A 24,694-nucleotide genomic window follows, 5' to 3' on the forward strand; every position below is an offset into this window, starting at 1 on the left:
AAAGACTTGACACAGCCAAAATAAATAAATTAATTAAATAAATATTAAAAAAGAAAGAATTAGCTACCCATTTAATATGCCAACTGGAAATTGTTCTCTAATTTAAATATATTGACTTGAAACTGTTCTGATTATTTTGTGTGTATAATACATCTTTGTCTCCTAACCAGATATATTCCTTAATGGCAAAAATCATTTATTAAGCATCTTTATACCCACCCAAACTCAAGTATAGTGCCAGGTAATGTGGGTGCTCAAAAAAATCTGTGTGGCTAATACGTATAAAATAGATAACTAAAAAAAAAAAAGAATGACGTGGAGAATTCCATAACAGACAGGGTCCTCCTCCCATTATAGTAGTTGAAAATGCCACATCCTTGCTTTCAGGATGTCCTCTGAACCCAAAGTGCTATCCTGGAACAACCAGACACCCTCAGAAACTGGTTACTTGAGGTTACAGGGAGTGCAAGATTCCACGCCATGGGGTGGTGGTGGAAGTATCATACGATAGCATTTAATTTCCAGAGGAGCAGCAGAAGTGATTCCAGGCTTGTGTTGAGACCCCCGCGTTAGCACTGCTGGCCCTGCAGGTGAGATGTTTGTGCCCAGTGACAACAGCAGAGCATCTTCCTTGGACTAGGTCTGTCTCATTCCTGACTGTGTAGTTGCCAGCCTTGTGTTCCCAGTCCCCCAGCAACTAATGTTGTTTAAATAAATTCCTTATATTGCAAAAAAAAAAAAAAAAAAAAATCTGTGTGGGAATTCCCTGGCAGTCCAGTTGTTAGGACTCCGTACTCTCAATGCTGAGGGCCCGGGTTCGATCCCTGGTTGGCGAACTAAAATCCCACAAGCCACGCAGCGCAGCCAAAAAAAACAAAAATTCTGTGTGAAGTAGCAAGGGTTAAATGAGCTTCTGAGCAAGTGGTAGGGGTAGGATAAATTCTTAGGAGAGGGGAATGCAACTAATAAACAAAGGACTAGATATACGTCACTAGGAGCAATTTATATATGGCCCTCTCATTCCTGGAGAAATTCTCTAAACCAGTCCTTTTTGCCTTTCTTTACCATTTTGATAAGGAAAAAGATTTCACAGCTATGTCTTGAAGCATGCCAAAAGCAGCCACAAATATTAACAGTAACTCTTGTTCCTGAGCACATAAGCCTTTAAAGAGAGCTCTACTCTGGTGAAGGTGTCATACACTAAATATGTAAAGATAAACCTCCATCTATTAATTTCAAAAACTAGTTCAGGCTGGAAAAGGGCAGCAAAAAGGTACACATAAGCAAGCAGTGTATACCCTTAGAAAGACCTATTTAATCCATGGCCTTGGTTAAGACCAGCAGTTTAAGGGGATAGCTGAGATTAGAATGAAATCTACAAACTGTTCAGAAATAAGCCAACACAACTGGTTGTTTCTTACCCTGAGTAAAGTACATGAAAGAGAAAAGCTTATTCACTTCAATACTGATTGGCCCCTCTTAGTTCTAAGTCAACAATGGGGAATTCTTGACATTCAGTATTACCTGAGCAAGTAGGTGAGAGTAAAACATGTGGCTCTTGCCAGATGGGAACTGACATTTTGAGCAGAACCAGGATCAGCCGTAGCCTAGAAGCTTTGTGCAAGAGCTTGTCATTTAAACAAATGACTTGAGGATGCAGACACATTTGCCCTCACCTTGACACAGCTAAGACAGTCATTATTTTATCTACTAAAGGCCCTGTGGAAGGTGGCTTATCACTCAACCCAACAACTGAGTCATGGTGTACCTGTCCCCTCTCATGCTGGCTACTCAGGTCAGACACAAACATTTTCTGCCTTTCTAGCCTCCCACTTCCTAGGTTAGCTACAGAGCTAACAAGTTGCCACGTAAATCAAGGGCAGAGTAATCAGGTGACCTACACCTGCCTTGGGTACAGGAATTTGGCTTGACCTCAGAATAGAGAAAGATTACTCATGAACACAACTATTGCGTTAATTGGGGTGTGCGGTAATTTGAGGGCATCTTCACCTTCATCCAACCTCTCTCTGAATTTACCTCAGTTCTGAGATGCGTCACCTTTACATCCTGTTATATCTTGGCTGGTTCCGCCAGTCACCTTTCCCCATCTTGGCATCCCAACTCTGGCTCTTGATCTGATCATCATGCTGAACCTCAAAAGTTTTCTGTTCCCATTACATCTCCTGTCCCTGGCACTCAGCACTTGGTCCCTGATACAGAAACAGAGAGTTCCGGCCAGAGGCTCACAAAGGGCCTGCCCATCCCAAGGGGCACTCTTGTCCTTCCCTCCTGTGTGGTACCTGGAGATGCTGCTGCTCTTCCTGGAAAGTCTTCTCCAGCTGCTCCACTCTGGCTTCCTGTTGGGCCTGCTCTGCACACAGCTGGGACTGTAAATCCTGCAGTTCCTGCTCCATTTTCACAATTTTCTTTGAGTTCGCTTTTTGGGTCTGCTTTTTCACATTCAGAACAGCTACCTGCTTTTCCTGCAACTGTGTTTTCAGCTTTAGAATCCTGGACATCGTTACCTTAAACAGCTCTAAGCTGCTGTGAGATGCTGAAGGATTTGAGGCTTTCTGCTTCTTATAATGAAGCTCTACAACTTCTGCGGGGCCTGGGTCAACACGAGCCCCTGTGGTCTTCCCACTTAGCCGAAGAGAAGTCAACTTAGGATCCAAATATTCAGAGGGTTGACTAGCCACTTCACCCTTCCCATGTGACTTCACTGGCTGACCAGGTTCACAAGACACTTTACTTATTTTGGATTTCAAATTTGAGGGGCCTTCAGCTCCAGAACCCTCTAATTCATTCAAACTAAATTTCCTTTTAGTTCTCAAGCCCTTATTTTTTTCCATCATCTGGTCACTTTTTGGGGAAAGACAAGGATAAATCCTCTCCCAGTCTTCTTCAGTAACTTCATATTCATACTCTGCATTCTCCTTATTTTCCAGAGGCACCCCAAGCTGGATGTGATCTCCATTATGGATAGAATAGACCTTTAAAGGTTCTAGACGTTCTCTGTTCAGCCAAACACCATTCAGACTCTGGGGAAAGGGAAAGAAAGACAAAATAAGTTTCATGATTTTCCTCCTCTGAATGGAATTTCTCTCCTGCTGCTGCAAAATCTTCTGTCTTTTCAGAAAGAAAATCCTTGGAGGCAGAGTCAAGATGGTGGTGTGGGAAGACGCGGAATTAGTGTCTCCCCACAAATAGGGTGCCTGCCGCCACTGGTGGGGGACTCTGATGCCCAAGGAGATGGGAGGAACCCCAAAGTGAACCGGTAGGACATAGGGAGAATGAGGGGGGAGGAGAAGTGGAGGCCAGATAGGATTGGCACCCCTGAGGCCAGGGAGATCAGGAGAGGCAGGCGGGAGGGGCCCTCCAGAAGGAGCGGGAGAAGTGCGGAGGGTGACTGCCCCACCACTGGAGCCCAGGAAGCCTGCTAGGCTCCCAGGTGAGGTCCCCTGCCCTCTGAGACCAGGGGCGGGGGGCATGCCTGGGCCCCTTCTGTTCCTTAAGCCTAAGCCCCACCCCCCACAGCCCCCAGGACCTTTTCCAGCCCTGTGGGTCCTGCGCATTGGCTCCGCCCACCACCCAAGCCTCGCCCTTGCTTAGGCCCCACCTTCCACAGCCAAGGCCTTCCCCACCCCCCACCCCCTGGCCCTTTTTTTCTTTTCTTTTCCCTCTTCCTCTTTTTTCCTAGTGTGATATACCTTCCAGTTGTTGATTCATCTATATTTTTTCTCTTTTTTTTTTTTTTTTTTTTTAAAGAAGATGTTGGGGGTAGGATTATTTATTTATTTATTTTTGCTGTGTTGCATCTTCGTTTCTGTGCGAGGGCTTTCTCTAGTTGTGGCAAGCAGGGGCCACTCGTCATCGCGGTGCGCGGGCCTCTCACTATCGCGGCCTCTTGTTGCGGAGCACAGGCTCCAGACGCGCAGGCTCAGTAGTCGTGGCTCACGGGCCCAGTTGCTCCGCGGCATGTGGGATCCTCCCAGACCAGGGCTCGAACCCGGGTCCCCTGCATTAGCAGGCAGACTCTCAACCACTGCGCCACCAGGGAAGCCCCTCATCTATATTTTTATTTTTATATTCTTTCTAACATACTGTTCGTTTCCTAGTCTAATTTTATTTTTTACTTTGTTACTGTTCTTTTTTTTTTCCACCCCACATGGCTTGCGGGATCTTGGTTCACAAGCTCAGGGTTGGGCTGAAGCTCCTGCAGTGGGAGCTTGAGTCTGAACTACTGGACTAACAGAGAACCTCAGACCCCAGGGAATATTCATCAGAGTGGGGTCTCACGGAGTTCATCAACTTAGCACCAAGACCCAGCTCTGCCCAATAGCCTACAAACTCCAGTGTTGGAAACCTCAGGCCAAACAACCAGTAAGACAGGAACACAATCCCAATCATAAAAAATAAAAAAGAGAGACGGCAAAAAAATATGTCACAGATGAAGAAGCAAGGTAAAAACCTACAAGACCAAGTAAATGAAGAGGAAGTAGGCAATCTATCTAAAAAAGAATTCAGAGTAATGATAGTAAAGATGATCCAGAATCTTAGAAATAGAATGGAGGCACAGACTGAGGAAATATAAGAAATGTTTAACAGAGATCTAGAAGAACTAAAGAACAAACAAACAGAGATGAACAACACAATAACTGAAATGAAAAATACACTAGAAGGAACCAATAACAGAATAACTGAGGCAGAAGAACGAATAAGTGAGGTGGAAGACAAAATAGTGGAAATAACTACTGAGGAGCAGAATAAAGAAAAACGAATGAAAAGAATCGAAGACAATCTCAGAGACTTCTGGGACAACACTGAACGCACCAACATTCGAATTATAGGGGTCCCAGAAGAAGAAGAGAAAAAGAAAGAGTCTGAGAAAATATCTGAAGAGATTATAGTTTAAAACTGCCCTAACATGGGAAAAGAAATAGTCACACAAGTCCAGGAAGCATAGAGAGTCCCATACAGGATATATCCTAGGAAAAACACACCAAGACACATATTAATCGAACAAAAATTAAATTCAAAGAAAAAATATTAAAAGCAGCAAGGGAAAAACAAAAAATAACATACAAAGGAATCCCCATAAGGTTATCAGTGATTTTTCAGCAGAAACTCTGCAGGCCAGAAGGGAGTGGCAGGATATACTTAAAGTGATGAAAGAGAAAAACCTACAACCAAGATTATTCTACCCAGCAAGGATCTCATTCAGATTCAATGGAGAAGTCAAAAGCTTTTCAGACAAGCAAAAGCTAAGAGAATTCAGCACCACCAAACCAGCTTTACAACAAATGCTACAGAAACCTCTCTAAGTGGGAAACAAGAGAAGAAAAAGACCCACAAAAACAAACCCAAAACAATTAAGAAAATGGTAACAGGAACATATATATCGATAATAACCTTGAATGTAAATGGATTAAATACCCCAACTAAAAGACACAGACTGGCTGAATGGATACAAAAACAAGACCCATATATATGCTGTCTACAAGAGACCCACTTCAGACCTAGGGACACATACAGACTGAAAGTGAGGGGATGGAAAAAGATATTCCATGCAAATGGAAATCAAAAGAAAGCTGGAGTAGCAATACTTGTATCAGATAAAATAGACTTTAAAATAAAGACTGTTACAAAGATAAGGAGGGACATTACATAATGATCAAAGGATCAATCCAAGAAGAAGATGTAACAATTATAAATGTTTATGTGCCCAACATAGGAGCACCTCAATACATAAGGCAAATGCTAACAACCAGGAAAGGAGAAATTGACAGTAACACAATAATAGTAGGGGACTTTTGACACCCCACTTACACCAATGGACAGATCATCCAAACAGAAAATAAGGAAACACAAGCTTTAAATGACACAAGAGACCAGATAGATTTAATTGATATTTACAGAACATTCCACCCAAAAGTGGCAGAATACACTTTCTTCTCAAGTGCATACAGAACATTATCCAGGATAGATCACATCTTGGGTCACAAATCAAGCCTCAGAAAATTTAAGAAAATTGAAATCGTATCAAGCACCTTTTCTGACCACAACACTATGGAGATTGGAAACCAATTACAGGAAAAAAACTGTAAAAAACACAAATACCTGGAGGCTAAACAGTGTGCTACTAAATAACCAAGTGATCACTGAAGAAATCAAAGAAGAAATTAAAAAATACATAGAAACAAATGACAGTGAAAACATGATGACCCAAAATCTATGGGATGCAGCAAAAGCACTTCTAAGAGGGAAGCTTATAGCAATTCAAGCTCACCTCAAGAAACAAGAAAAATCTCAAATAAACAATCTAACCCTACACTTAAAAAGACTAGAGAAAGAAGAACAAAGAAAACCCAAAGTCAGTAGAAGGAAAGAAATCATAAAGATCAGAGCAGAAATAAATGAAATAGAAACGAAGAAAACAATAGCAAAGATCAATAAAACTAAAAGCTGGTTCTCTGAGAAGATAAACAAAATTGATAAACCCTTAGCCAGACTCATCAAGAAAAAAAGGGAGAGGACACAGATCAACAAAATTAGAAATGAAAAAAGGAGAAATCACAACTGACATTGCAGAAATACAAAGGATTATAAGAGACTACTACAAACAACTATATGCCAATAAAATGGACAACCACAAAGAAATGGACAAATTCTTGGAAAAGTACAATTTTCCAAGACTGAACCAGGAAGAATTAGAAAATATAAACAGACCTATCACAAGTAATGAAATTGAAGCCGTAATTAAAAATTTTCCAACAAACAAAAGTCCAAGACTAGATGGCTTCACAGGCGAATTCTATCAAACATTTAGAGAAAAGCTAACACAGATCCTTCTCAAACTCTTCCAAAAATTGCAGAGGGAGAAACACTCCCAAATTCATTCTATGAAGCCACCATCACCCTGATACCAAAACCAGAAAATGATATCACAAAAGAAGTAAATTATAGACCAATATCACTGATGAACATAGATGCAAAAATCCTGAACAAACTACTAGCAAACAGAATCCAACAGCACATTAAAATCCCATGATCAAGTGGGATTTATCCCAGGATGCAAGGATTCTTCAATATACGCAAATCAATCAATGTGATACACCACATTAACAAATTAAGGAATAAAAACCATATGATCATCTCAATAGATGCAGAAAAAGCTTTTGACAAAATTCAACACCCATTTATGATAAAAACTCTCCAGAAAATAGGCACAGAGGGAACCTACCTCAACATAATAAAGACCACATATGACAAACCCACAGCAAGCATCATACTCAAAGGTGAAAAACTGAAAGCATTTGCCTTAGGATCAGGAACAAGACAAGGACGTCCACTCTCGCCACTCTTATTCAACATAGTTTTGGAAGTCCTAGCCACAGCAATCAGAGAAGAAGAAGAAATAAAAGGAATACTAATTGGAAAAGAAGAAGTAAAACTGTCACTGTTTGCAGGTGACATTATACTATACATAGAGAATCCTAAAGATGCCACCAGAAAACTACTAGAACTAATCAATGAATTTGGTAAGGTTGCAGGATACAAAATTAATGCACAGAAATCCTGGCATTCCTATACACCAACAACAAAAAATCAGAAAGAGAAATTAAGGAAACAATCCCATTTACCACTGCAACAAAAAGAATAAAATACTTAGGGGTAAACCTGCCTAAGGAGGTGAAAGACTTGTATTCAGAAAACTATAAAACACTGATGAAAGAAATCGAAGATGACATAAGCAGATGGAGAAATATACCATGTTCTTGGATTGGAAGAATCAATATTGTGAAAATGACTATACTACCCAAAGCAATCTACAGATTCAATCCCTATCAAACTACCAATGGCATTCTTCACAGAATCAGAACAAAAAATTTTACAATTCGTATGGAAACAGAAAAAACCCCGAACAGGCAATCTTGAGAAAGAAAAACGGAGCTGGAGGAATCAGGATCCCTGACTTCAAACTATACCACAAAGCTACAGTAATCAAGACAGTCTGGTACTGGCACAAAAACAGAAATATAGATCAGTGGTACCAGATAGAATGCCCAGAGATAAACCCACGCACATATGGGCACCTAATTTACGACAAAGGAGGCAAGAATATACAATGGAGAAAAGACAGCCTCTTCAATAAGTGGTGCTGGGAAAACTGGACAGCTACATGTAAAAGAATGAAATTAGAACACTACCTAACACCATACAGAAAAATAAACTCCAAATGGATTAAAGACTTAAATGTAAGACCAGACACTATAAAACTCTTAGAAGAAAACACAGGAAAAACACTCTTTGACATAAACCACAGCAACATCTTTTTTGACCCACCTCCTAGAGTAACAGAAATAAAAACAAAAATAAAATGGGACTTAATTAAACTTAAAAGCTTTTGCACAGCAAAGGAAACCATAAACAAGACGAAAAGACAACCCTCAGAATGGGAGAATATATTTGCAAATGAAACAACAGACAAAGGATTAATCTCCAAAATATACAAACAGCTCATGGAGCTCAATATCAAAAAAAAAAAGAAAAACAATCCAGTTAAAAAATGGGCAGAAAACCTAAATAGACATTTCACCAAGGAAGACATACAAATGGCCAAGAGGCACATGAAAAGATGTTTAACATCACTAATTTTTAGAGAAATGCAAATCAAAACTACAATGAGGTATCACCTCACACTAGTCATAATGGCCATTATCAAAAAATCTACAAACAATAAATGCTGGAAATGGTGTGGTGAAAAGGGAACCCTCCTGTACTGCATGTGGGAATGTAAATTGATACAACCACTATGGAAAAGAGTATGGAGATTCCTTAAAAAACTATAAATAGAACTACCATATGACCCAGTAATACCATTACTGGGCATACACCCTGAGAAAACCATAATTCAAAAAGAGACATGTACCACAATGTTCACTGCAGCACTATTTACAATAGCCAGGACATGGAACCAACCTAAATGTCCATCGACGGATGAATGGATAAAGAAGATGTGGCACATGCCGCGGAGCAGCTAGGCCTGTGAGCCATGGCCGCTGAGCCTGCGCGTCCGGAGCCTGTGCTCCGCAACAGGAGAGGCCACACAGTGAGAGGCCTGCGTACAGCAAAAAATAAAAAATAATAAATAATTAAATGTGGCACATATATACAATGGAAAACTACTCAGCTACAAAAAGAAACTAAATTGAGATACTTGTAGTGAGGTGGATGGACCTCAGTCTGTCATACAGAGTGAAGTTAAGTCAGAAAGAGAAAAACAAATACCGTATGCTAACGCATATAAATGAATCTAAAAAAAAAAAAAGAATGGTACTGATAAACCTAGTTGCAGGGCAGGAATAAAGAGGTAGACATAGAGAATGGACTTGAGGACACGGGGTGGGAGGGCGAAGCTGAGGCCAAGTAAGAGTAGCATTGACATATATACACTACCGAATGTAAAACACTTGGCTGGTGGGAAGCAGCAGCATAGCACAGGCAGATCGGCTTGGTGCTTTGCAATGACCTAGAGGGGAGGGATAGGGCGGATGGGATGGAAGCTCAAGAGGGAGGGGATACAGGGACATGTGTATGCATATGGCTGATTCGCTTTGTTGTGCAACAGAAACTAACACAGTATTGTGAAGCAATTATACTCCAATAAAGATCTATTAAAAAGAAAGAAAGAAAACCCTTGAAAACAAATAGAAAAGAAAGGTTCATAAACTGCCATCCTTAGAAACAGCATTCTTCAAACAGCACTTTGGCTTTTTACCTATGTGATGTTCATTTCTCCAGAGAAGTGCCTGTGTAACAGGCAGGAATCACCTTATTACTGGTGGATGAATTACTCAAATAAATGCAGTAGCATTAAAAGAAACTGAAATCGAATAGCTCCTACTGATGTAAACTGGGGGCAATGGCCCAAGACTGGAAAAACTGCTAAGAGTGAAGGAAGTAGCATCTAATGATGAGGTTCCTAAGGTATGCTTGGCCAAGAAAGTCATGCAGGCACTGTCTCTGGATGTGTGTGGCCCCTGAACACATTGGTGAATGAAAAAACACTTCCCAGTACACGTCAACCAAAAAAGAAAGTACCAATACCTTGTACTGGAGTCAAATCGCAGGTGGGATCTGATCCAAACAACAGCACCAGAGGTCCACGGGTAACAGAACATGTGGTTAAGAGCTGGAGCTCTGGACTCAGCTTATTAGTTGCATGGCCTTCACCAATTTACTTAACCTCTTTGTACCTCAGTTTTGTCTGTAAAATAGTACAGTTCCTATCTCATACTGCTCCTGTGAGGAATGACTGAGGTAATACATATAAAGCACCTAGCACAGTGACCCACATAGAACAAATGCTCGATATTTACTTTTGTGGTTTAAATTAAATCACGGTGTGGGGATTAAGAGCATGAACCTGAAGTCAGACTGCCTGGGTTTGTATTTGGCTCTATTACTTAACAGCTGTGTGACTTAGGCAAGTTTCTTAACCTCTCTATGCCCCAGCTGCCACATCTATAAAATGGAAGATAATAATAGTCTCTCCCTCATGGTGTTTGTGTGGATTTAATGAGGTAAAATATGTACCGTACTTAGAAAAGTACCTGGCACATGGTAAGCATTATATAAGTGTATACATAAGTGTTCACTACCATTATTTTGTTCTGTCTCAACTGATTTATCAACAATCACTTCAACTCTGTGCTCAGCATCTTGCAAAGTAAATATACCTAGTACAAAAGCAGAAGATATGAAAACATCTTTTAGCAGCTGACCATGGAAAGCAAAACACAAGGGCATATTTAAGCAAATGTAGGATTACATAGCACAGCCTATAAATGCAAAGGAATATCATGTAGAGCTGGGTTACCTAAGAGATGCTAAATGGAGATGCTAGGTCCTAAAATAGACCTGAAGCAAATGCAACATTTGAAGTTTAAAGAGACAAGTGGGCATTTTAACCCATATCCAGGACTTAACTTTGGGGGACAGGACAGAGATGAAGCTCACATCTGAACAGGGACTAAGGCTTATGTTTATGTTGGTAAAAATGGCTACCTACACTCACCAAGAATACATACCTGGTCAACCCAAATATGAAGGACAGGGGGCTGGACCACAAGGCACAGAGGATCCAGGGGAGTAGAGACTGGATCTCAGCTCTGGTTTGGTATTAGGTCCTGGTTTCTGCTTCTATATTATTTGGCTCAAGCAGGGAGAGGGAGAGAAAGACGAACACAGAAACACACAGAAAGACTGGCTTTTACCTCACTGCCTTGGGCCTAACCTGGCTTATCTGTCAAGCTTCTCCTGAACTTTCCATTCATATTCAGCCTGAGAAATAGGAAGTGATCGGTTCTGCAGACTTCTGAAACAACACATGAGGAATTAATAAAGGAGGGGGATGGAGACCAGAAGAGTCAATATTAAAATATACATAGGAAAACAGTCCCAGGGAAAGTAATATGACATAGGAGGCCACCTAATGCCAAGATACAGACGTTTAAGAAAAACTCTAAGGCAAAGATAATGTTAAATAAATAAAGAAGGCTATAGAAGCAGCCCAAGACGAGAGAGAACAAGGATTCCCTAAAAAGCTGGGGCAAACTCTTTTTTTTTTTTTTTTTCTTTTTTTTGCGGTATGCGGGCCTCTCACTGTCGTGGCCTCTCCCATTGCGGAGCACAGGCTCCGGACGCGCAGGCCCAGCGGCCATGGCTCACGGGCCCAGCCGCTCCGCGGCATATGGGATCCTCCCAGACCGGGGCACGAACCCGTATCCCCTGCATCGGCAGGCGGACTCTCAACCACTGCGCCACCAGGGAGGCCCGAAGCTGGGGCAAACTCTTGAGACATATGGCAGCCCTCCACTAGATCCTCTGTATTAACCTGCCTTCCTTCAGAGCCCTTTAGGTCTGAAAAATAAGCTCTCAAAATTTTTCCATCACATTTTATCCTTGGATGCCTCTGTTTACCCATTAATCACTCTTCGGTGACACCTAGTAGTATAATTTGGACCAAAGGCCCAAATCGGTTCTGTTCACATAGTGACTGTAGAAAAGATGAAAATGCCATGGCTATACAGGAACAGTCAAGTACTGCCCAGGATATGATTTCAAATACAATGGTTTAAATAAATCAAACTCTGTTCAATACTTTCTTGATGCTGGTTTTCATAATCACCAGTCTGAACAATGTCAGCAGCAGCAAAGTGATAACCAAAGAAAAGCCTGCCCAATGTCTCAGTCATCAATGAGGAAAAGGTGGAATAACCCTCACCCCCTTAAATACTAATTACTTCACTTAATGCTCAATCTCTGTCCAGCATTTTTAATCAGTTGTTGAGAACAGTAGAAACCCAAAGCCAAAAAGCCAATGTTTCCTTGCAGTTCTCTAGATGACTTATGTAGCTCAGTGGTTCTCAGCCCTAACTGTAGAGTGAAATCACCTGGAAACGTTTAGAACAAATAGCAGTGCCTGAGTCTCAACCTTAGACTGAATTAATTGGTCAGAGATGGGACCTAGGCATCACAATTTTTAAAGCCAGGTTTAGACACAAACACTGTGTATAATCATATCAAGACACAGGGCCCCTTTGCAGTCAACCCTTCACCCATATCCAGGCAGCTACTCATCTGATCTCTACAAAGGTCTGCCTTTTCCATAATGTTGGGTAAATGGAATCATACACAGTATGTACCCTTTTGAGTTTGGCTGCTTTCACTTAGCATGATGGCTCTGAGATGTGTCCACTTGGTTGCATTACAGTAGCTTGGTATTTTTATTGCTGAGTAGTACTCCAGGGTATGGGTATATCAGCTTGTTTCTCTGTTCCCTAGTTGTTTTCTTCCAGTTTTTGGTGATTATGAATAAAGCCACTATAAACATTCAGGTACAAGTTTCTGTGAGAACGTAAGTTTCCATTAATTTGGGGTAAATACCTAAAAATGGAATCGCTGGGTAAGTGTATGTTTAGCTGTAAGAAACTGCCAAATTGTTTTTCAAAGTGGCAGTACTATTTTGTTTTCTCACTTGCAGTGTTTAAGAGTTCCAATTACTCTGCATGCTCACCAGCACTTAGTAGTGTTTTATTTTAGCTATTCTAATAGGTGTATCAGTCAATATTTTAAAAAATTCTTTACTAAAACATAACACACAAACATAAAAACATACAAATCATAAATGCACAACTAGGTGAATATCACAAAATGAACACTCAGTGTAACTACCACAAGGTTTAAAAAAAAAAACAAAAAATCCCCACATTATCAGCATCCCAGAAACATCCTTATGCCTCCTTCTAGCCACTAAGTCCTCCCCCCCACCCCATAAAGTGACTACTAGCCTGGCTTAACATCACACGTTAGTTTTGCCTGGTTTTGAACATTATACAAATGGCATGAAATAATATGTATTCTTGGGACTTTCCTGCCGGTCCAGTGGTTAAGAATCCGCACTTCCACTGCAAGGGGCATGGGTTTGATCCCCAGCTGGGGAACTAAGATCTCGCATGCCACGTGGCACAGCCAAAAAAAAAATATATATATATATATATATATATATTTTGTGTGTGTGTCTGTTTTCTTTCACTCAATATTACGTTTGTGAGATTTATCCATGTTGTTGGATATAGCAGTAATTCATTCAAATTCATTACAGTATAGTGTTTCATTGTAAGAATATTCCACAGTTTATTTATCCATTCTACTGTTGAAAGACATTTGGGTTGTTTCCCTAGGAGTGATAATACTGTATGTGTGTATGTATGTATGTATGTATGTATGTATGTATGTATATACACATACATACATACACAACTTTAATAAATAATGCCAAATAATTTTCCAAAATAGTTGTACCAATTTACACTTCTACCAAAAGACTACTTGCTCCATACCCGTGCTAATGTCTGGCATCATCAAAATTTAATTATAGTTACTCTCTGACTACAAGGTGTGTTGTGGTACTCCATCATGCTTTTAACTTGTATTTCCCAGGGACTTCCCCGGGGGCACAGTGGTTGAGAATCCGCCTGCCAATTCAGTGGACATGGGTTTGAGCCCTGGTCCGGGAAGATCCCACATGCCGTGGAGCAACTAATCCCGTGCGCCGCAACTACTGAGCCTGTGCTCTAGAGCCCGCGAGCCACAACCACTGAGCCCACGTGCCACAACTACTGAAGACGGTGCGCCTAGAGCCCATGCTCTGCAACAAGAGAAGCCACCACAATGAGAAGCCCATGCACTGCAACGAAGAGTAGTCCCCGCTCACCACAACTAGAGAAAGCCCGCGCACAGCAACGAAGACCCAATGCAGCCAAAAATAAATAAATAATTTGTATTTGTATTATTTATTGATCAAATAAATAATATGATCATTAATGAAGTTGAACAATGTTTCATGGCTACTGAACATTTGGAAAGAATCTTTTGTGAAGTGCCTGGCTCTTGCCCACTTTTATTTTTTTTTAAATTTATTTATTTTAGTTTATTTATTTTGGGCTGCGTTGGGTCTTCGTTGCTGTGCGTGGGCTTTCTCTAGTTGCGGAGAGTGGGGGCTACTCTTCATTGCGGTGCACAGGCTTCTCATTGCGGTGACTTCTCTTGCTGTGGAGCACAAGCTCTAGGCACGTGGGCTTCAGTAGTTGTGGTGCACAGGCTCAGTAGTTGTGGCTCGCAGGCTCTAGAGAGCAGGCTCAACAGTTGTGGCGCACAGGATTAGTTGCTCCGCGGCGTGTGGGATCTTCCCGGACCAGAGCTCAAACCCACATCCCCTGCATTGGCAGGCGGATTCTTAACCACTGCACCACCAGGGAAGCCCCTGCCCATTTTTAATACTGGGTTATCTTTCTTTTTCTCATTGATTTGGAGTTCTATATACATCCGAGTATAAGCCTTTCACTGATTATATGTGTAGCAAGTATCTTCCATTCTGAGCTTGCTTTCACTCTCTTAATGATATCTTTTGATGAATGGAAATTCTTAATTTTGATGTGCTATCTCCAGTATTTTTTAAAAGTATCCCATGTATGGGCAAAATTGGAAACAGGGCTGAGAACCACTGCTCTAGCTGCTGGGAGACCAGAAGTTGAATTGTCCCAAGCACCAAGGTTTGTTCAGACTCAACTGTGCACAGAAGGGGTTAAATCAGATCATCTCTAAGGTCCCCTTTTCGGTGCCAATTTATATTTTGCTCACAGTGCCTTGCCAAGAGTGCTGAACCAATTTACTTAGCATTTATGCTCTCTTTCAACACCATGCCAACTCAACTTAATCCTAGTGCAGGAAGGTACTTTCTCCATCAGTTTAAATCTAGCAGGTTTATGCATGCAAAATGAGGCCGCTGGGCAGGCCTACAGAATACCTGTGATACTATGAATTATAATAAGAAATATATATTTGGTATTCATCCCCATTTCTAGCACAGAGCTTCTAAAACCCTCAAAATTTCCTAAGTGGTAAGAGATCAAGGTAACTTTTGTTAATGTTAATGAGGTGACTTTTGGAATGCACGAGGGTCACCTATGAGGACTGGGTGCCAGGGGAACCAATCCTGTGATTGGAGAGTTGGAACTTTCAGTCTCACCCCTCAACCCCCTGGGAAGGGAGAGGGGCAAGTGGTTGATCACCACTGGCTAATGATTCAATCAATTACACAAATGTAATGAAGCCTCCACAGAAACCCAAAAGGATGGGGTTTGGAGAGCTTCCTGGTTGGTGAACACCTGGAAGTGCTACGAGAGGGGCAAGGCAAGGACACTCTATGCCCCTTCCCATATATCTTGCCCTATGAGTCTCTTTCATTTGGATGTTCACCTGTATCCCAGACCATATCCTTTTATAATAAACTGGTAAATCTAAGTAAACGTATTCCTGAATTGTGAATCGCTCTGAAACTAATTTATTAAATCCAAAGTGGGAGGCAGCAATGGGAACCTCTGATTTATAGCCAGTCAGCCAGAAGTACAGGTGGAAACCTGGACTTGGCAACTGGCACCTGAAGTTCAAGGACAGGGTCCTTGGAACTTCCAACCTACACCCAGTTAGTTGGTGAGAAGCACAGATGTTAACCTGGGGTTGTGACTGGCATCTGAAGTGGAGGGTGGTCTTGTGGGACTGAGCCCTTTACCAGTAGAATCTGATGCTATCTCGGGTTGACAGATGGGTGGGGGGATGTCCCCACACCCGTTGGAATTGGTCTCAGAATCATTTTAATACCCTTCCTTCTAACAGGTATCTTTAAAATCCTTTCAACCAGAGCAGTGCAAAATGGTGTCCAAAGACTTTTCACACTTCCTAATCCTTAACTGTTGACACCAGAATTTCTCTCACTTCACACTATATTTTCACTATTCGCAAGTGCTTGTATATCTGCACTTCAGGTATTTCCTAATTGCTGGGCTTTATACACTATTTCACCTCCCTTAGTATTCACATTTGATCTGTGGTTTTCAAATTTGTTTCAAGCAAAAAAAAAACCCCTATATTCAAAGGAAATCTTCCTTAGAGCACTAATGTATGAAACAGATGAAAAGTGAGAAGAGGGGTTTGCTCTGATGGAAAGAAGTGGGAAAGAAAAGGAGCTAAGGGCAGTCAGCTCAGTTCCTCCCCCTCCCCATGTCCTGAATCACAGTTGTACTCCAGAATCTTTGTCAGATTCCCGAGATCTCTCGACCTCCAACTCACAAGAGACCAAGTCCCCTGGTAACTTAATCTAGTTTCTGGAATAGGACCTATTGCCCCAATTCAAGTGTTCCCTACAAAGTAACTAACTTCAAGTCATTAGACTTTATTGTGGCATAACCTAATCTCTGGCAACATAGAGAAGTAGTTCTCTCTGGGAAAGACAAGTAAGTGGGTAGCCTAGGGGAGAAGATATCTTCTTTTAATTTTGAATCTTTTAATTTTGTACCATGTATTACCTCGGGGGGGGGACCCTAACTTAAATAAACAAAAATTGAATAAAAGTAACTAGGCTTCCGTGGATTACTGTACCTTGTTGTCCATAATTGTCCATTGGCCCTCGGCATTCTGCTTCAAAATACAGTGGTTTCGGGAAATCATCAGAGGGCAGATTTTTGATACCAACTGGTATGTGACACCAAATCCTCGCCCTACAGTCACCTAGGAAGACAACGACAATGTAAGAGACACAATCAGCCACCGTACTGAAAAGAGAGGTCCTTTACAATCTTGTCAACCAGCAGTATCCACAAGTCCTGACTTATGAAACCAGACTCCCATGAAACCCAAACAGCTCGCTGGCCATCTCCTCCTTCAGCTGCCATGCGAGCCACTGGCTAGAAAAAGGTAAAAAGTTGTGACAAGAGACAGCTGAACATTAATCATGGAATGTCAGGGTTGGTAGGACTCTGAAAGGTCACCTGGTTCAGCCACTCATGGGATGGAGGAATTCTTTCTATACAACCCCATCAACTAGTCTTAAACACTGCCAAGAACTATAGCTTCTACATAAGACAGTCCTTCCAATTTTTTAATGGCTCTGACTTGGCATCTTTCTTCCTATAAATTCCATCCATCAGCCCAGGCTCTGCCCTGGGCACCACCAGAAAATCTCCAATCCTCCTTCACAGGACAACTATAAAATGTCTACTGAATCTTCCCTTTTCTTGGCCCTATGTTCCCAATTACTTCAACGTAACTCCACGGCATAGGTTTGAGTCTTTTTGCCATCCTAATAGGTCTGTGAAGAGACTCCTGGTTTATTTTTATTCCTGGGTGCCACATTAAGAAAAATAAACCTAATTTTTATTACATAGTCAGATGCAAGTATCACTTTCCCAGTTCTAGATATTATCACTGGAGCATATAAATTGCATTAGCTTTCACAGCAGATCTATCATACTGCCAACGTATCCTTAGGCTTAGGAATGATTAAATTTCTTGGTCTAACCCCCCCCTAAGAATTTTTATGCTAAGTCATGTCTCTTCTGTCCTATCCTTGACTAGTTGGTAAATTTGGATTCAAGAGCAGGACCTTACATTGATTCCTATTAAATTTCATCTTGTTAGTTCAGCCTATCATGAGCTTGTCAAGACCTTTCTGAATTTTTCATCTGCCATCAGACATACTCAATATCCCTTCCAGCTTGGAGTCACCCACCAAATTGATATGATGCCCTCATTCAAGACAGATAAAAAGATTAAAACAGGTTGTAACCAAAGGCAAAGCTCTCAGGAAAGCCTAGTAAACATTCCACCACACAATCTAGGAACACCTTGAACCAGTTATAATTCAACCAAAAGATGGAAAAGTCCTTGTTTTCCATCTTATCCACAAGGTCAGCATGAGAGCCTCTGGAAAAGCTTGCAAAGAAGTCCCAGTTCACATCTATCATATTTTCCTGACAGACGAGTCAAGTTCATAATAACCCTGTCAAGGAAGGAAATAAAATTCTTCTGGGATCCAGGTCGTAGAATTCCCTGCTTATTCTTCTTGGCGCACATGCCACCTCTTTAATGACCCATACCCCAACCTAACCTGGGAACATTAAGCCAAATAGTCTGTGGTTTTCTAAAAGCTGCACTTTTTGTTCCTGTTGAATTCTTTCAAAATCATGCCTGTCCTCCTGAGTCCCTCAAAGACCACCACGACGCTCTGTCCCAATCTATTGCTCACCACAGACTCTCATCTCAGTAACTGACACTACCACCCAACCTACTGCTTAGCCCCAAACCCAGAAGCCATCTTTGATTCACTCTACATCCCTCATTCCCACATTCAAATCATCAGCAAAATCTACTGGCTGTTAATTCAAATATGCCCTAATCTATTCACTTCTCTCTCTCTCTCAGTGGCCACTACCTTAAACCAAACAGCACTGTTTCCTCCAGTTATGCTGTTTTGTTTGTTTGTTTGTTTGTTTGTTTGTTTTTGCGGTACGCGGGCCTCTCACTGTTGTGGCCTCTCCCGTTGCGGAGCACAGGCTCCGGAGGCGCAGGCTCAGCAGCCATAGCTCACGGGCCTAGCCACTCCGCGCCATGTGGGGTCTTCCCAGACCGGGGCATGAAACCGTGTCCCCTGCATCGGCAGGCAGACGCTCAACCACTGCGCCACCAGGGAAGCCCCACTTATGCTGTTTTTGCTCCTGTGCCAGCCCCCATTCTTCACACAGTAGCTGGGGTGGTAATGTAAAAACTTTAAACCAGATCTTTTCCCTTCTTAAAATTCTCTCATAATCCAAACTTCCTTCCACAGCCTTTAAGGCTCTCAATGTCCTAACCCCCTCTACCTCTTTAGTGTTATCTCACATTATGGTCAGAAACACTACCTGAGGGTACTTTCACCTGTCCCCTCTGATTAGAACATCCTTCTCTCAGACATTTGCATGGGCTCCTTATCTTTCAAGTTTCAGCTCCTCAGAGGCCTACCTTGATTACCTAATCTAAAGTTGCTGCCTGATCCCTCCCCAGCCATTGCATTCCTTCACATTATTAGCATGCACTTACCACATCCAAAATCATCCTGCTTGTTTCATTTATTTTTGTCTACTTTTATTTACTTTTCTAAATTTATATTTAGAATTTAAATTTCATGAGCAGGGACCTTATCTGTCTTGTGTACCATAGTACTCTGTACTCCTCAGAGCCTCTTTCTGCTCAGTAAATATCTGTGAATAAATGGAAGAACAAAGAGATCTTGCTTATGAGTCCTCCCAGATTCCAGGAGATGGGCATTTTTTTAGGTCAGAAGTTGGAAAATGGGTTATTACCACTGGAAACTATGGAGCAGCAGCCAGGAACCGTACAATCTGACTTGTTCCCCTCTACAATGTTGTGGTGATCACCTCCACCAAAACCCTGAATCTGAAGTTTTTCAATGCTTTGACAGTTTGCCAGAAATTCCATTAATTATAGAAGTTCCTCTGAATTAATATATATACCCTTTAAAAATGGAACGTTTAAGGATTTATCTGTCATCCATATTCAGTAGGAATTTCCATTTAGGTAGCTTCATTTCTAATAAAGAAAGTATTAAATATTCCATTTTAATACCTGAAGGGAGACAGTCAGATTGCTATTATGGGTAGCCTGGAGAAAGTAATACAAAAAAGGGAGATGAGCGCCTTTCTCTGAAATCACCTCCTATGAACTCTGAATCCAGGAAAGGAAGGAAACACTCTTTTTTGTCTTTCCCTTCACTGTCTGGTCCTAGAATTTACCTTGATATATTGATAATTCATCCACACCATGATTAGAGTCTGCATGAACTTATTTGAATATCCCAGCACCACGCATAACACAAAACTAAATTTCCCATGGGAACTGAGTGCCAACAAACTGCTAACTCGTTGCTGGGGATTGTTTCCATTTACAACAGTTTTGCAAGCCAGTACCGACAGTACTGGTCTACAAGTTCATCTTGTCCTTACCCACCTTCGCTAATGCTTTCCTCCTAGGCATGACTCCTACTGTTTCCCAAATGACCAACAACTCCTCTAGGACCATCCTTTTCCTTTTTCCAACCCTCTTAGGGCAAAGAGCTTCATGAAAACCAAATACAGGAGAAGAAAAGAGAAAAATGAAGATACTATGATTTCCCCCAAAGGCCTAATCACTTATAGGGCCTGGGAACTAGCTAATTTGCAATAAATCTCTATCTAATTTGTTTTTCTACCAAACTCTCTGGATTGGTTTAAGAAGTTTAAAGACACCCATTCAGGCAGACAATTTACTACAGTATTCCCTTCAATGAAATGAGAGGAACCTTGTTTTATTATTGTAGCTGAGAATCTGAGGAGTACTGGGAAGGCAAGAAACTGACTTTACTCTCATTATAACTAAGTAATATCAGCACACCTCCTAAAATCTTATGCACACCGGCCTGTGCTATGGTTTGGGGATGATTACAATATAAGCAAGACTTCATGTCTTGGCTTTGACTCAGGCCTCTGTCCATACACACTGCAGGCTATGCTCCAACTACTTCCTAAGGTCCGACCTTGCAGACAGCCAGGCCTGGGCGGCCTCTCCTCCACATAGGTCCCAAGGCAAGCCAGTCTTCTTGCTGTATCTTCACCATTCACTCTGGCTTGTATGGCTCCCCCCTCATAGCGGTGGTCTCACACAAAATTATCTGATAGTTTAAAATATGTGTAGGAGTACTTTATAGTCCTCTTGTCCTTGCTGCAGGAGCTTTAACCTTTGTGCCTGCCCCCTCCCCAAGACTCTCAGTGCTACCAAGCTATTCAGAAGTAATGAATTAATCCACCACAACTGAATCTTAAAGAACAATTAACATGACCACTAAATTCCTTACCGGGTTGTGTGTGAATGTGGTATATGTGCAGGGCTCAGATTAAGTGATGTATGTGAAAGCCAAGTCCTATACAAAATAAGGTATAGTTACTATTATTCAGGTATTAGTATCTTCATTTGTTAAACTTCCTAAACGTATATGCTTTTGGAAAGGGTCGTGCAGGGAAGGCCAATGCTCGAGCTGAAAGAATGAATGCCTAATATGGACTTTTAGGCATAACGTGGATAGAAGAGAGACTGGGGGCAGAGGTATCTTCCTCGTGTTCTTCAATTCACAGCATACAAGTAATCCTTTACAATCCCCAAATCTAGCAACATTTAAGGCTGGACCTGAATTCCTCCTCTGACTGTTCTTAGGATAGTACTAAATAAACCACATCTTGGCACTTGATCATACAGTCTGCCTGGATGTTCTCAAACTGCTTCATTGCATAAAATCCTCTTTCCCCGTTCAAGCAATAAACTCTTTGAGAGCAAAAGTCATTATTATGTGTCCCTCTCATACTACAGCAAACAATGCAAGTACTCAGTAAATACCTGGGAGACTGAATTGAGACTATGTAACTTACAGGAAAAATCTAGTTAAACATACAAAATTATCAAAAGACTTCTTTATCCTTCACACAAATCATTTCCAAAACCAAAACGGTTCCCAATCACCACAAGCTGGTCCCTGATCCAGCCCTCCTTCCCAAGCTGATTGCACTCTCCCCTCCCCCCTTCCATCACCCTCTAGAACCACCTCACGAGTCCTAGCGGCCCCCAACTGAAACCGTGCCTCACCTGTCCTCTTTAAATTCTTTTCTTTGTATTTATAACCGCATTAGAGAACATCATAAGCAGCTTCTGGAGAGAATTCTTGTATTTCTGTACCTCAACCCATCTAAGGGGGTGCCAGTCGGCAGTACCGAGACTCACAGGATAATTGTGGCCCATACCAAAGCGCCAATTTTCCTCAAGAGTTGGAAAGGAAAAGGGCTTTTTAACGTCAAAGTCTGAGTATTTTAAGGGACACAACCTCAAACTCGCAATCTTTTGCAAAATAAACTTGAGAAAGTTCACGCTCTCAGCAGTCCTCCGAGGTCCTCCCCCCACCCCAGACCCCGGATGGTTCCGTGACTCTCGGAAGTTGGGGCAGTTCCGCCTGCCAGTTCCGCCGCCCCGGCAGGGCGCAGCCGCGTGCTCCGGGTGCGACCCCAATAGGGGCTGTGCCAGCCCCCCAACCCATCAACACAGTCGCCTCCTTCCCCCGCGAAACCCCAGCAGTCCTCATATCCTATACGCCCACCTCTCGCTCTGCCCCTCTACCAGGCTCCTTCCCGCAACCCAGACACCGGCCCCAGCTCGCCCCTCGGGCCTGGGCCGCTCTCCACTGGGCCATCTTTTCTCCCACACTGTCGTACTTCCCCCGGACACCGCCCATCTCAGACCCCCCCAACCCCTCGCACCAGACCCCTTTCTCCTTTCCCTCCCTCCCAGGGCCCACCCTTCACCGCTCTCTTCTCTTCCTCTTCCACCTCCACTTTTCCATGCATCCCTCCCGCCGGGACGTCGGGGCTCCCTCCGGCCCGTGCCTCCTCCAACTCCCTTCCCTCATTTTAGGAGGACCCCCTCCCCCTCACCTCGTTTCCATCCTCCAGCAGCAGCCACTCGGCGTTCATCCCCACGCGCCGCAAGCACCAGCTCCGGTCACCAGTGCGGCCTTCCGTGACCAGGGAGCCAGGATCCCCCATAGCCTACTCGGCCCTGGGTCGCGGTCAGCACAGAGCGAGACCCCGACCCGGGCTCCCCCCGCCTTTTGGTTTCTTCGCGGGCGCCATACCTACACTACAGACAGAAGCAATCGCTAGGCGTTCGCGATCTAGGCGAAAGCTCGCTTGGGCTCCGCCCGCAGCCCGCCCAAGGCCGGCAAGCCGGAGTCACTGCGCCTGCGCAGGAGGAGGGCGCTTGGGACCCTGTAAACCAGGTGAGGGCGGTCTAGCCCCAGGGCCGGCACTTGTTTCCCGATGCGCCCTGATGCGCCCGATACACCTTTCTCACCCTTTATAGTACCCCCACCCCAGTTCTAGCCTCCCCACACTGGAGCCTCTTCTCTCTTTTCCTCTCTGTTTTTAAAATTTTTGCTTTGTAACGATTTCCATGTTATTTAAAATTATAACCAACTTTTAAACAACTTTTGTGATAAATTTAAAATCTGTTAAACCTGTTTCTAAACAGCACCTCTTTTGCACGATCTTCTTTTACTACCGCATTTTTAAAAACTCACACTGAAAAAAAATTATTTAAAAAATAAAAAGAATTCCCTGGCTGCCCAAGTGGTTCGGACTCTGAGCTTTTGTTGCCTGCGCAGGATTCCACCCCTGGTGGGGGAACTAAGATCCAGCAAGCCGAAAGCCGTAAGGCGCGGCCAAAATATATATATATATATATATATTAAAAAAAAAAAAAAAAAACTTAGACTGTACTAGGCAAATCTATCCAGGCAGAAAGCACAGTTACCTGCTGCTAGGTGTGGAAGCCAGAGGGTTGAATGCAATGGACTTGAGGGAATTTTCGGAGGTGATAGAAATGTTCTAAAACTGAATTGTGGTATACACCGGCACATAATATTGTACATCAACTGTAGGGAATTAAAATAAATAAATAGGGCTTCCCTGGTGGTGCAGTGGTTAAGAATCCGCCTGCCAATGCAGGGAACACGGGTTCGAGCCCTGGTCCGGGAAGATCTCACATGCCATGGAACAACTAAACCTGTGCACCACAACTACTGAGCCTGATCTCTAGAGCCCGTGAGCCACAACTACTGAGCCCTCGTGCCACAACTACTGAAGCCCGTGCACCTAGAGCCCGTGCTCCGCAACAAGAGAAGCGACCGCAATGAGAAGCCTGCGCACCACAATGAAGAGTAGCCCCTGCTCGCTGCAACTAGAGAAAGCCCACGCACAGCAACAAAGACCCAATGCAGCCAAAAAATAAATAAAAAAAAATTTTTTTTAAAAAATAAATAAGTGAAAATGAAACTAGATTGTGGTGATGATTGCACAACTGTATAAATCTACTAAAAAGTCCTTGAAGCATACACTTCCAATGGATGAATTTTTTTCAATTTTATTGACGTATAGTTGATTTACAATGTTGTGTTAGTTTCTGCTGTAGAGCAAAGTGACTCAGTTATACATATATATGTTCTTTTTTTAAAAATATTTATTGACTTATTTAATTATTTGCGCCCGGTTTTAGTTGCGGCATGCGGGATCTTCGTTGCCGCATGCAGGATCTTCATTACCGCATGCAGGATCTAGTTCCCTGGCCAGGGATCCAACTTGGGCCACCTGCATTGGGAGCACTGTCTTAACCACTGGACCACCAGGGAAGTCCCTGTATGTTCTTTTTCATATTCTTTTCC

At 42.5% G+C, this 24,694-nt stretch overlaps 1 protein-coding gene across 2 annotated transcripts in view; it reads right to left on the reverse strand.

The window, feature by feature from the left end:
• The window catches only part of RNF8 (ring finger protein 8), a 40,088-nt gene extending 16,879 nt beyond the window's left edge, over nt 1–23,209 (reverse strand). Inside the window, exons 1-3 of one of the 2 annotated variants that reach the window (XM_060109863.1) lie at nt 22,911–23,209; nt 17,005–17,133; nt 2,301–3,041 (exon numbers count right to left, since the gene is read on the reverse strand). In XM_060109863.1, coding sequence (XP_059965846.1) covers nt 2,301–3,041; nt 17,005–17,133; nt 22,911–23,021 — 981 coding nt within the window. In that variant the 5' untranslated portion in view covers nt 23,022–23,209. The remainder of the gene's footprint in view (nt 1–2,300; nt 3,042–17,004; nt 17,134–22,910) is intronic. The other variant, XM_060109862.1, reaches the window with a different exon arrangement.
• Nucleotides 23,210–24,694: the final 1,485 nt, after the last annotated feature.

The sequence above is a fragment of the Mesoplodon densirostris genome, chromosome 10 (assembly GCF_025265405.1).
Source record: "Mesoplodon densirostris isolate mMesDen1 chromosome 10, mMesDen1 primary haplotype, whole genome shotgun sequence".
NCBI lineage: Eukaryota > Metazoa > Chordata > Mammalia > Artiodactyla > Ziphiidae > Mesoplodon > Mesoplodon densirostris.